The sequence below is a fragment of the Rattus rattus genome, chromosome 18 (genome assembly GCF_011064425.1).
Source record: "Rattus rattus isolate New Zealand chromosome 18, Rrattus_CSIRO_v1, whole genome shotgun sequence".
In the NCBI taxonomy this organism is placed as follows: domain Eukaryota; kingdom Metazoa; phylum Chordata; class Mammalia; order Rodentia; family Muridae; genus Rattus; species Rattus rattus.
Window position 1 is genome coordinate 27696540 of NC_046171.1, and position 12607 is coordinate 27709146.

Consider the following 12607-nt stretch of genomic DNA (forward strand, 5'->3'; position numbering starts at 1 on the left):
TGCTCCCCACCAGCAGGGAGTCGGATTCGGGCTGCCATTAGAACCCTCGCCTTCCTAGTGCTGAGCATGGGAATGCCATTCCTACATCCAAGAAAATGATCTGGGAGTTCTGGGGGCTCTGACGTCAATGGTCTTTCCATCTGGAGCCATGAATAATACCACGGTGACTCTAGGTGTCATGTTCCTGCTGCTTGCTCTTGGGTATAGGCTGTCTGGTAACGTGGCCATGGATACAGTAAGGAGGCAGAGAGAGCCAGGCAGGAGCCTGGTAAGTAGAGTCAGTGACTGCACTGGAGTGGGCTTTAGCCCGACATCCCCAAGAGCAGCAGCAAAAGATGCAGGTCCTATCTGCAAGGATGCTTGGTAAGGTACCAAAGATGCTGATATCCCTTTGCCTTTCACTGAGAGCCGAAGACTTCTGAAGGGGTGTGTGTCCCCAGGTCTGCTGCTCCATACCCCATTCCTTTCTTCCACAACATTCCTGTCCAGCACAGTAGCTACATGGTAGAGCCCCGGGGCCAGTGTCCCCTGAGGCGTCCTGCTCTCTCCTCTGTCCTTCTTTCCCAGTGCCCTGGTAGCCCCGGCTTCCCTGACTCTCTCTTAGACAAAGTCACCAATAGGCAGACAGGGCAGGGAAGCGAGGATGAGGTGCAATCAGAGGCCAGGGTTCCCAGACAACTGTTCGCAGGCTCCTTTTAAACAGAGGTGTTCAGGTGAACACACAGGTGTTACCTATAGGGTCCTAAGGATTTCCCAGTGCACATGCAGCATATCCCCCTCCCCACCCCCCAAGGCTCGCATCAAAGATACCGGTGTCCCAGGGATTGAACTTAAGGCTTCCTGTGTGTCAGGCAAGTACACTACCACTGAGCTATATCCTCAGCCCTCTTACATCATTCCCTGGGAGACAAAGTCCTGCTAAGTCCAACAGGCTTGACTTGATTCGCCACTTTCTCGCCTTGGCCATCTAAAGAAGGCAAGATGCTAGGCCTGTGCCCACCTGGCCTGGCTCCAGATTTTCTCAAGTTTGTCTGACATTTCTGTCACGCTAAATCCTTTGTTGTTGTAGAGAAGAGACACTTGTAAGTGCAGGGGAGGGACTGTGTCCTGCCCGCTCCCTCTCACCACCCACAGCTGCCCTGCCTGTGTACAGGCAGCACCAGGAACAAGGCAAGTCTTTGCAGTGTGCTCCTGATGAAAGGGTTCAGCCAGCTCCCCCAACATATACAGATGTATGCACGTGTGCAAGCTCATACGGCTGGCCCCAAGGGGAACAGAAGGAAGATGGTGATCCCTGTCGGCCTCACCCCCAGCCAATCTCATTTCTCTATGCCCCTCACAGGGTTCCCCTTCCACCAGTACCTTGGCTCCTGGCGTCCCCGGCTCACCCTGTGTGGGAAAGAAGATGGCAGTGAAGAAACAGACAAAGCAGGAACAAGAGCCCTCTGCTTTCCAGGAGGGGCACTTCCTCTGCTGAGGGGAAACACCAGGACGGAGGCTCCTGAGGGTCTCATTTCCCCCCTAGACCAGTGGTTCTCAACCTTCCTCATGCCGCAGCCCTTCAGTACAGTTCTGCACGTTGAGTGGCTCCCCAACCGTAAAATTAGTTTTGCTGCTACTTCATAACTGCAATTTTGCGAGTGTTATGAATTGTAATGTAAATATCTGTGATTTCTTGGGGGTTCTCAGGTGACCCCTGTGAAAGGGCTGTTTTAATCCCCCCCCCATGGGGTTACGACTCAGGTTGAGAAACACTGCCCTAGAAGGACGGGAAGGTTTGAAGCATCTCAGGGTGGCGCTCCAGGTGAGTAGAGCTGCTGTAAAGATCAGCATCGGGCATCTGTCCTGTTAGGGTAGCCCCTGTCTAGGTTAGGGGTTCAGGGAAAAGATGTTGGCTCTCCTCTCAGAGTCTTTGGAAGCCCACAACAGCTAGCTCTGGAGTATGGGAGAGAGCAGACTTCTCTCAGGGGCAGACTAGAGAGACCCTGAGTGGAGTCTGGAGACTGAAACATCTGTCCTCCCCTCGGTCCAGCTCTGACACTGCTGAGCCCGAGCCCCTGCTTTGTGGTCTCCTGACACCATCTGATCCTGCCTCTGACACAGTGACAGGGTTTTTACCTACCTTCATCCCAGCCACGGCAATCCCAGGAGCACCCTGGTAGAGAAAAACAGAAAGGCATGAAGGTCTCTGAGGTCAGAGGTAGCTCTGCCTGGCCTTAAGGTCTGCTCACTTCTGCTGGCTGATAGCTGGTATCTCCCCAGAGTGTGGGAGAACGTGACATGCTGAGGGGCAGTATTAGGAGGAGTGGTCTTACTGGAGGAGGTGTGGCCTTATTGGAGGAGGAGTGGCCTTATTGGAGGAGGAGTGGCCTTACTGGAGGAGGTGTGGCCTTACTGGAGGAGGTACGTCACTTTGGAGGCGGGGCTTTGAGATCGTGTGTATGGTGTGTGTGTGTGTGTGTGTGTGTGCGTGCGTGCGTGCGTGCGCGCGCGTATGCGCTCAGGTTTAGCCAGTGTGATGCATGTAGAAGACAATCTCCTCCTGGCTGGCTTCAGATCAAGATGTAGGACTTTCAGTTCCTCCACCAACACCCTGTCTGCCTGCATGCCACCATGCTTCCTGCCATGATGATAATAATGAACTGAACCTCTCTCTAAACCTCTGAGCCAGTCCCAATTAAATGTTGTCCTTTATAAGAGCTACCTTGGTCATGGTGTCTCTTCATAGCAATAAAACTCTAATTAAGACAATCCCTGAGGTCAAAGGATAAGGACCATCAGGCAACACAGTAGGAGAGGGTTGGTTTCACCAAGCATAATGCACCCTTGTGTATGGGTGGGGTTACACCCACCACAGCTCTCTAGACCTGTCCATGAACCCCCCTTCCTTTCTTGTATGTAGTACATGTGTTCATGCACACGTGTTGGTAGGAGTATATCCCATGTATACACATGGGGGAAAGGGGAGTTGCCAAGGTCAAGGTCAGGCTTAACCTCTGTTGCTTTCTACCTTATTTTTTGAGTCAGGGTCTCTCATTGATTGTCTAGCCTGGCTCGATGGCTAGCCCACAGGAACCTCCTGTTTCTTCTTCCCAGTGCTGGGATTATAAGCATGAACCATCTCATTTATGTGGATGCTGGGGATTCGAACTCAGGTCCTCATTCTTGTTGCACAGTAAGCTCTTTGCTGAGCCACCCCTCCCTTTTTTTTTTAGATGAGATCTTATGTAGCACAGGCTGGCCTTGAACTGAGATACATTCCAGGATGGCCTTGAACTCCTGATCCTTCTACCTCCACCTCCCAAGTGCTGGGATTACATGTGTGTACCCTTATATCTGGTGTATGAAGTTCATTTTCACACACCCCCAGCACCACCAAGACCGCATACTTCGAGGTAAAAATGGAGCTCAGAGCTTTACTTAGAAAGTCCCTAAGTCCCTAGTGGGCGCTGTTAGGGTTCTTGCATTTTCTTTGGGTTTCAGGACCACACTAGAGCTGATATGGGCTATTTATGAACCAGAAAGATCCAGAAAGGCCAGGATGTGATGGAAGCCATATCACACTACCCCACCTGCTCATGTCAGGAAGGATGGACAGACACGGGAAGGGAGGGTTGAAGGAGGGAATGTGTGCTCCATGTCTCCAACAGCATGTGAGAAGGAAGGGATTCAGGAAGGAACTAAGATTCCCAGGGTTTGGGAGAGGATCCGGTACGAGGGAGACACGGGTACCTTGGCTCCGTGCTTGCCTGGCATTCCTGGCAAGCCCCGCTCTCCCTGAAAAATGAAACGAGAGAAACCATGAGAAAAGGGCCAGACTCAAGAGTTATGGCCTGAGCTTGAGCATCGATCCCTTATGAGTTCTGAGGACCCTGTCACGGCAGTGGCGACATGGGCCACTCCCCTCAGTTCTGTGACACCATCTTGCAGAAAGTCCTAGGTCACAGGTGTAGAGCAGAAAGGAGAGACAGAGAGGAGGTTGGGGAAGTTAAAATAACAAGTTGTGTGTGTGTGTGTGACACACACACACACACACACACACACACACACACACACACACACACCAGTGGAGTTAGAACCTAGTGAAGGAGATGGCCCTGAACTATATATGCAGCTAAGGATGACCTTGAACTAACCCTCCTGCCTCCATGCTGGCCAGGCCTTGAGTCAGGCTGTGGCAAGAACAGCCATGCGACTCCCTACCTACTACTACCTCCCCTCCCACCTGCGCCCATTTTTACCCCCACCAGGTTTGCTAGCATGGCACCTAGTGGCTGGGCCAGACAGGAGCTTCTCTCTGCTTTTGTCCAGGAGTCTTTTTTCCCCCAAGCTTCCTGGGCCTGTGAGCTGTTCAGTTTTCTTTCTCAGTGTGCCTGGCCAGACACAGCGGCACACTGGCTTTTCTGTGGATTTGTGGGCAGGGCTGTGCCTCTCAGCTCTGTCCCTCATAACTTCCAATGTCTCTCTTCCCACCATCCTGGATCTACAGGAGGAAGGGGAACTGGAAAGGCAGTCATACCCTCATCACAGGGGACAAAGGGGGCAAAGGTGAGTCAAGGCTGGACTCCAATTGTCTCCCCTCATGCACTGAACCCCACATGGCACCCCGGTATAAAGACAAGGCAGTGTCCTGCCAGCCTGCAGTCGCTCGCCCCAGCAATGCCAAAGCTGTCACTGTGGATGGTAAATCCAGAGCCCAGCCACACCGACTCCCACCTGACCTGTATGCTGTCCGCCCAGACTCTTCCCTGCTATCTCAGAGGACCACTCTGCCCTCCCTTCTCCAGACAAAGGCTGGAACGACTCCCACCCTCCTCCTCCATGCTCGGCCCTCCTCACTGGAGTCTCCGTGTCTCGTCTCCTGGCACATCGGCTAGATAATGAGGCTCCCAACTTCACAGTCTCCACTGCTCAGAGATAAAAGACACTCGGATCCTGGACTCTGACGTCTGCCTCTGTCCTAGTTCCCGGTGCAGATAAACCACTGTGTTCTTAAACATGCCAGCCACTTCCATGGAAGCATGCTTCTCTGCTACTTCCTTAGTGCAAAGCCATAATTATACCCCCCATGAGATGCTTTACTGTCCCCATGTCCCAGTGCTGGGTCCCCCTCCCAGCAGGGACCACGTCGTATCCCAAACTCCTAGTGATCAAACCCAAGGCTTCATGCATGCTAGGCAAGCATTTTACTCTTGAGCTCTAGCCTCGTGAGATATCTTTACCTTTAATTCTGAGATGGTCTCACCAAGCCGTACAGGCTGGCCTTGAGCTCACTCTGTAGCCCAGAACAGGATTGTGATCCTCCTGCCTCAGCCACTTTGCGCTTGGCATCTGTACACACGTTCATCATGCCTATCTGTGACAGACACTACAGCACACCCACCCTCCTAGAGCCAAGTGCCTGAGTTCTAGAAAAGGCCCCAATCATTATGTCCAGATACCAAGTAAAGCCTCTTCTACCCTGGCCTGCTCAGGGTGCCAGAGGGGTCCAGCCAGCACTGGCAGGTCTGCTCTGTGGCCAGCAGAGGGTGCAGGAGGACCTACTCTGAACTTCGACATCTTGGCCACAATGGTCTTAAAGTCCCCTCAGGGTCCTAGGTGGCACTCATCTCTAGAGGAGCAGGTCACCTGATAACAGTGCACTGGACTCCACCACACTGACCCAGCTTGAAGTCCCCACACAGAGTCCCCTGGTGTGTGTGTGTAGGGATATCAGAAGGAAGTTACCTTGGTGGGTCCTGGCTTCAGTTTGTCTCTCTTCCCTTCTGGTTTTTGTTGTTGGTTCCTTAGCTTCTGCAAGGTCTCTGAACTCCCTCCTATCTCCCCTGTGTGGAGCTGAGCTAGGTGTCATTGTGACCGTTTTCCTCTCTGAGTCCATGCTGCACAGTGAGCTCAGCCTAGATCTAGTCTCCTTCACGCCCTCCCCCTCCCCACTCCCATCCCCAGCCTGGCCCTGGCTGCCTGCATGGCTCTTGGGAGGCCGATCAGCCAGAACTGAGGAGACACTCACAGTTTCTCTGTAGGGAGTCTTAGCTTTAAAGGGAACGCATAAGCCTAGGAGGACTCCTCTGTAGGGTGGCTGATCTCCCCTATTCTTGCCCCCATCCCCCTCGGTTGATCTTGCCCTGGGGGCCTCAGGACTTGCCTCCCCCCTGCCCTTTCGATGGGCAGGAAGCAGGGGCGCCTGGCTGACCCCACACCAGGGCTCTCTCCACTCTCATTAGCCTCACTATTCAGTTCCAAGCCTGGGGGCTTGCCCTGTCTTGACCTCTGGATAGACCAGAGAGCACTGCTTCCTGGATGGGGGTGAGGCACCCTTCAGGACCCAAGACACTATCTCAGAAGGTGGAGCAGGGGCTGGCATGGCCACGGGTGGAAGAGAACAGCACGGTGAGGCTGTGGCAAGCCTCTGTGAGATCTGGGGCCCCTCTTCTACTGCCCTCTCTGTTTTCCGTTCCTAAGGCATGTGCAGGTAGAACTGTGCTCAGCTTGGCCCCCTGGCTGGGTACCATTCCTGGCTTTGTGGCTTGGATTTCACAGCTATCCAAGCCTATCAGAATGGTTCTGATTCCCGTCTGCCTCTGCCTCCCCAGTGGGGATCCTAGAGGCTCGGGTGGTGGAGGGGCTCTCCACAACTACTCTGGACCACCTTGTCGCTGGGTAAGTAGGTGCTCCAAATGTCCCAAAGAGTCACAGCCCCTCTGCCCAGCCTATGATGGCACAGGATGTGACTCCCAGGCAGTCAGCCACCCTTGGCGGGAGGGGTGGATGCTGGCTCTTTAAGTGACAAGAAACAATGAACAGAAGCCGCAGGTGGAGGGGGGGACATCGCTGTCACTGTGGCTCAGGAGACAAATGGGTGGAAGGGGTTGTACTAAATGAACTTGAAGGAACTGTCCCAGCTCCTAGAGCCCCTTCATGTGTCCCTAACCCTAGTATCAACAGGTCCTGCGTCCTTTGAAGTTTCTTAGTGGGAGGACCCATCCTTCCTAGAAATGACAGGATGGCGCAAGCTTGGCTGGTGGGTGTGGCCTCCTAATTGGTGATTTACTGTTTGTTGAACGAGCTACACAGGGACTTGGCAAGAGGTCTGTCTGGAAGGAGTAGGGGTGGGGCTTCAGTGTCAGCTCTGCAGCCAAGTAAAGGGCCTGACAGGCTGTGGAAATGAGTGGGTTTCCCTAACTTGAGGCTGGGCTCTACTACAAGGGAGCAGAAACACCATCTTTGTTCTCTGTGGGGCATGGAGGACTGCCCGGCTGAGTGGCTGAGAGGGCTGGGAGTTCTAACCCTGGGCTGGGAAAGCTGGAGGGATGCGGGTAGGAGACACAACATTTTGTCCCAGGCAAGAGTTCTTGGTCTGTCCTTCCTGGAAAAAGGTGACTGAGTTCCTGCTTCCCTGCCCGGAAACAAGGACCGGAACCCTGGAAATCCTAGGTCCTCCGGTAATTAGGGCCGGCAGGAAGCGATCCAGGGAATTCCTGGGTCGGGTGCCCCATTGAAGGCTTTGGAAGGACGGCTGGCTTGTAATCGAAATTTGAGATCTGTTGATATGTACTCGGTCCCAAAGGAGAAGTCAGTTCTCATTAGTCTGTGGTCTCTGGAGGGCAGAGCAGAGCCCAGAGGTCATCGAGTGGGGGCTGGGGGCTGGCTAGTCCCCTCGAGGCCACAGATCCGGGGCTCATGCCTCCCTGTTCTCATCTGCATCCTTTTTAGGAGTCTGAATGTCCTCACTGGGACTTCCCAACGTTGACAGAAAATGCTGTGTACTCTCTGCTGCTTGGAAATGCCACAGCGAACTGGACCACCTGGACCCTCTGTGAGCCGGGGGCCACAGGGATCTGACAGTGGTAGTTGAGGTCCAAGATGGGCTGTTCTAGAAGCAAGCACCAGCTCAGCTATCTAGGGCCACCCCACTGGGCAAGGCACGTTCTCAGTTCATCTAAATGAGGTACCCGTGCGCCTACACCCTCCAACCTGCAAGGTCTGAATCTAGCTGAGATCTTTGTTTCCACAAAGAGAACATCTCAACAGCCACCTCATTTCCTTCCGGGGAAGAAGAAAGAGGAAGCCTTTCAGAACACTAAATTTACTTGGAGACACTAACACACAGATAGCAAAGTCATTGAGACTAAGGCTTTGGAGGCAGAAAGAGTAGATGTCACCACCTCCCAGCTCTAGGCTGGCGGGGAGGCAAACTTGAGATACGCACTTTAGTAAAGGGGGACTTGAACAGGAGACACTACAGTGCTGTACGGGGCAGAGGGTCAGGCTCAGTCGGAAGAATGCTTGCCTGATATACACAAAACCCTAGGTTCAACCCCTAGCACTACATGGCCTGGGCGTGAGGGTGCACCGCTATAATCCCAGCGCTCGGGAAGTCAGAAGAAGATGTTCAAAGTCATCCTCAGTAACCAATGGGTTTAAGGTAAGCCTGGGCTAAGAAAAGGGGGCGGGGCACAAGGCGATACCTGTGGAGTGTTTGGTACCCTGTCCCGGCATGAGAGGTTTGTAACAATGTTGCTGCTCATTCTACAGAACTCTGCCTCCTTCAGAACGTGTGTCCTAGGTTATGGTCCTTTACAGAGACACCTCGCAGACAGTATGGGGCGCACCAGACACAGTACTAACTCCATTGCACAAGGAGACACATGCCCCATCAGGTTTGGGACCCACAGTGGTCTGAAGGTGACCCGAGATTGTGATGCATGGTGTTTGCAACAAGCTCACCACAAATCTGGGTCAAGCAGGTACCTGCCACACATGTGTACACATACATGCAAAGTCTAGGCAGGAGGGTTGGCCCCTGGGACAGCATCAAGGGGCCAATAGAGAAGCCAGCCTGGCTGGCCTGGCTAAGTGGACACCAGATGCAGCTTAGTGGGGCTGATGGAGGGACTGTCTCCTTCTTGTTAAACTCCATCTCCTGTGGACTAGGGCGCACCGAGGTGTCGTGACAGAACGAGGTCACCAGAAGAAGGGGAGAGACAGAGATGTGGGGTACTGAGGATACCAGGGAGGTGGCTGGGGGGTGGGTGAAGGCCCACAGAGGTAGAAGGGGCAGCTATGGCCGTGGCTATTAGAACTGTGAGAAGAGACTTCTAGAGAGGAACAAAGAGGCGTGGCCTAGCAGAGAGAGGAGGGGTAAGGAGCTCGGCATGAGGGACGGGCTGAGTGGGCTGCCCCTGACTGAGTCCTTCAGTTGAGGAGGTTCTGACTCTTAGACGGAGGATGAAAAGATGGGGCCCGAGGTGCCAAGGCACCTAAAAGGCTTCGAAGGGATGTGTGTGGTCAGGAAGCCATGGCTTCCCTGAGCAAGAAGGGTTTGTAACCTCAACTCCGGTACATGTGGCCAGTAGCTCCAGGCCTCTGGCTCTCTCATACCTGGCCTTAGGAAGTCGCTGATGGAGCTAGAACTACTCTTTCTGAAGGGCCACCATGGAGAGCAGCACAGTTCTCCTCTGTGCCTGAGCCCACCTCCGTCTCTCTCCCCAGGAGCTGCCCCTCCCTCCGTGGTACGGCGCTGGTCCTCTGTAAATGCAGGGTTGCCTGGACTGAATGAACCTTGCTACCTATCACTTGCTCACATGGAGGATAACCATGCACAGGGATCCAGTATCAGGACACCCTCCCTAGTCCACAGCCGGGCCCTCCTCCAGCCTCAGGACAACAGTTCCCTGGACCGTTTCTGAGGTACTAAGACTTCTGGTTTGCAGCAGAGGCAGACACCACCCATCACAACACAGTCCCAGCCAAGGGCATCACCATGACCCTGGGGACTCCTCTACCAGGGCCTCTGCCCCTTCACGGCATGAAATCAATCTGACTACTAATGGGAAAACCGACCCGTGCTGCATCAGGAGGCAATAAATTTTGTGAGTCCGGGTGAGAGAATGGAAGCAACCTCGGGGGCTATAATTCCCACTTCCTGACACAGAGCAAGCTTCTCAGTTTATGCAGAACTAATTAAAGATCTCTCATGCCTCGCCGTTTCCCCCACCAGGCACCCATAAAACACCACAGCAGTGTCAGCCACCAGAACTCAGAGAGAATAAGGTGTGCACTCCTGACCCAGTGAGTCTCTTTCCAAGACCCCCACCCTTGTCCCCGCCCCCGCCCATACCTTTCCTTCCTGCTAAATTTCCCATTCGGGAAGGTTCTGGAAGATTCTGGAGGTTCCCAGCCATTGGCTGGGATCCTTGAAACACTAGTACCATGAGAAGGACCCAGGCCTGACTTGAATTCTTGTTCTGACTTCTCCTAGCTGAGACTTGGGTGAGCCTCAGTTTCCCCATCTGCTAGATGGAAGCAAATTACAGCAACCCCAGGGGTTATAGGATTGGAAACTGTTCAGGTAGGGTTACAAGACAATGCCTGGCCCACGGCTGGCATTGAAAGTTCTAGACTCTTATGGCTATTGTAGTAACTGCTTCCCGGCCTTGGCTCTAATGGTTTTCTTGTCTAAAATACTATTTCCTCCCAGATTTGCTGAAGAACCACAGAGACTGACTGAAAATGTCCACAGAGCTTTTCTACCCCTTCAATTAAGCAGTTCAAAACTAGGTCTCTTCCCATGCAGGTAACTTGGCTGTGTGACCCATGTGAGCAGAAGGTTTGTAGGGATTGCTGTATGCAATGGCACTAGAAGGGTGCTCTTGTATTTGAACCTGCCCGCCTCTAAGGCTGTCCTGGGCCTACCTTGCTGTAGGGAAGTCCATCTAGCCTCCTGGAAGATGAAAGGCACCTAGAGCGGAAGCCACCAGCCAGCACCAGCCAGCACCAGCCAGCACCAGCCAGCACCAGCCACAGGACTGAATAGGCTATCTCTGACCTCCTAGCTATCATATGATAAGCCTCTACTCCTGTGAACCCAGGTGGAACTGCAGAACCCCAGGTTACCAATCCACAAGAACATAAAAAGTAATCATGATTCTAAGCCAGCCACTTTGGGATACATTGTTACACAGCACTAGCTAGCTGATACACATGCCTACTCACATGGTTGGGCTCTTGGCTGTTTTTTCCCAGGAAGCTCCCGCAACTCTTCTCACTTGGGGTCCTTCTACCCTGTTTTTGGCATGCTTTGTAATGGTAGCACTTAGCAGTTTTCTGCCAGTAAAGCGATCTATATAGGAATGTTTGTCTGTCTGGCCTGAGAACTATCCAAGAGCTGGGCTGGGTCTGTCTATATCCCCTTTCAGGGTTAGCATGGAGTGCAGTAGTGTGGCTCACCCAGTCCAGATACCAGACACAGCCATCCAGATCAATAAGAGAGACACTTTCTTACTTGATGTTGGGTTGGGCCACCAGCCCTGTCCCATCAATTTCTACCCATTCCTGGGCTTTCAGACAGCTTTATAAATACTGAGGCTCACATGGCTGGCACCAGGGTGACTATACACTGTTCTCCACTCAGCCCTGGCCTGTGTGCATCCCTGTAGTGAGGCCCCTCTTGGGTTCTCCAAGGAAGAGGTAGTGTCCTCCCTCACCCCTCCTGCTTACCTTGCGGCCATGATAGCCCTGGATCCCTGGGTCTCCCTGGGGAAAAAAAGAAAAGTCAAATGGTTTTCCGTGCCAGACCAGCTGGTGCTCTTTGCTGTACAATATCACCTTCTGCCTCCCCATGACACCCTTGTTCTCTGGAGGTCCCCTAGACCCAGCTATTTCTGCAGCAACAGCCTTAGTGTGATCCAAGGTCCCCAGATACTGCTCTGATGGCTGAAGGGTGCGGGGAGGGGTCAGCATTTTAGAGACTCAGGGCATCCAGTTTGGGTTTTGGCAAACAGTCTTCTCTGTGGCCCCTCCCCAGCTCTCCGCCTCCGTGTCTATAAAGTGGTGGCCATCAGTGCTTTGAGGCCTTCAGTCCCCAGGGTTTCTGACTTCAAAGCGAGGGCGTCTTTGTCATCATGGGCCATCCGGGGCCAAATTTCACAAGACATCAGATTACGTTGGAGTTTTTTTTTTTTTTTTCTTTCTGTATTTGACAGCTTTGGGACACTGTGACCATGTCACAGCATCTGTCTGCCTTGTGTTTTCAGCCAGAACACAAACTCCCAGGCAGGCAAGATTGTGTTTTCTTTTCTTTTTCTTTCTTAGGTTTTTTTTTCCCCCCTCTAAAGACAGTGTCTTGCGTAGCCCAGGCTGGCCTCTAGCTTGTTATGTGGCTACAAGTAACCTTGAACTTCTCTTCCTCTTGCCTCTACTTTCTGGGTATAGGGTATAAGCCTAAGGTGAAGCCCTGGGGATTCAAACCCAGGGCCTTATGCATCCTAGGAAGAACTCGACCACTACATCTCCAGCCTGTGAGTGTCCCTCCTGTGCCAACCATGGCACTTGCCTACCCAGCCTGAACACCTAACGGAACCAAGAAAAGAGGTTCCATTAGGACCAAAACAGTTTAACCAATCACTCTCTTTCAGTCCCTCTGAGTTCCCCCCTCAGCTGACACCCTGGGAATGCTTCTCCTAAAGCTTCCATCAACACCCAGGGGAGCACTTACCTTTGGTCCAGGAGGCCCGGGTAAACCCTGTGGAAGTGAATGGGTGAGGTTAGCCATGTTCACAGTGGAGCAGAGAACCCCAGATAGCTCCAGGATGTCCTGAAGAGGGCA

At 53.0% G+C, this 12607-nt stretch overlaps 1 protein-coding gene across 1 annotated transcript in view; it reads right to left on the reverse strand.

Moving 5' to 3' along the window:
* The window catches only part of Col13a1 (collagen type XIII alpha 1 chain), a 139535-nt gene that overhangs the window by 33497 nt on the left and 93431 nt on the right, over nt 1-12607 (reverse strand). Inside the window, exons 15-18 of the mRNA XM_032889262.1 lie at nt 12497-12523; nt 11500-11535; nt 3733-3777; nt 2123-2155 (exon numbers count right to left, since the gene is read on the reverse strand). Coding sequence (XP_032745153.1) covers nt 2123-2155; nt 3733-3777; nt 11500-11535; nt 12497-12523 — 141 coding nt within the window. The remainder of the gene's footprint in view (nt 1-2122; nt 2156-3732; nt 3778-11499; nt 11536-12496; nt 12524-12607) is intronic.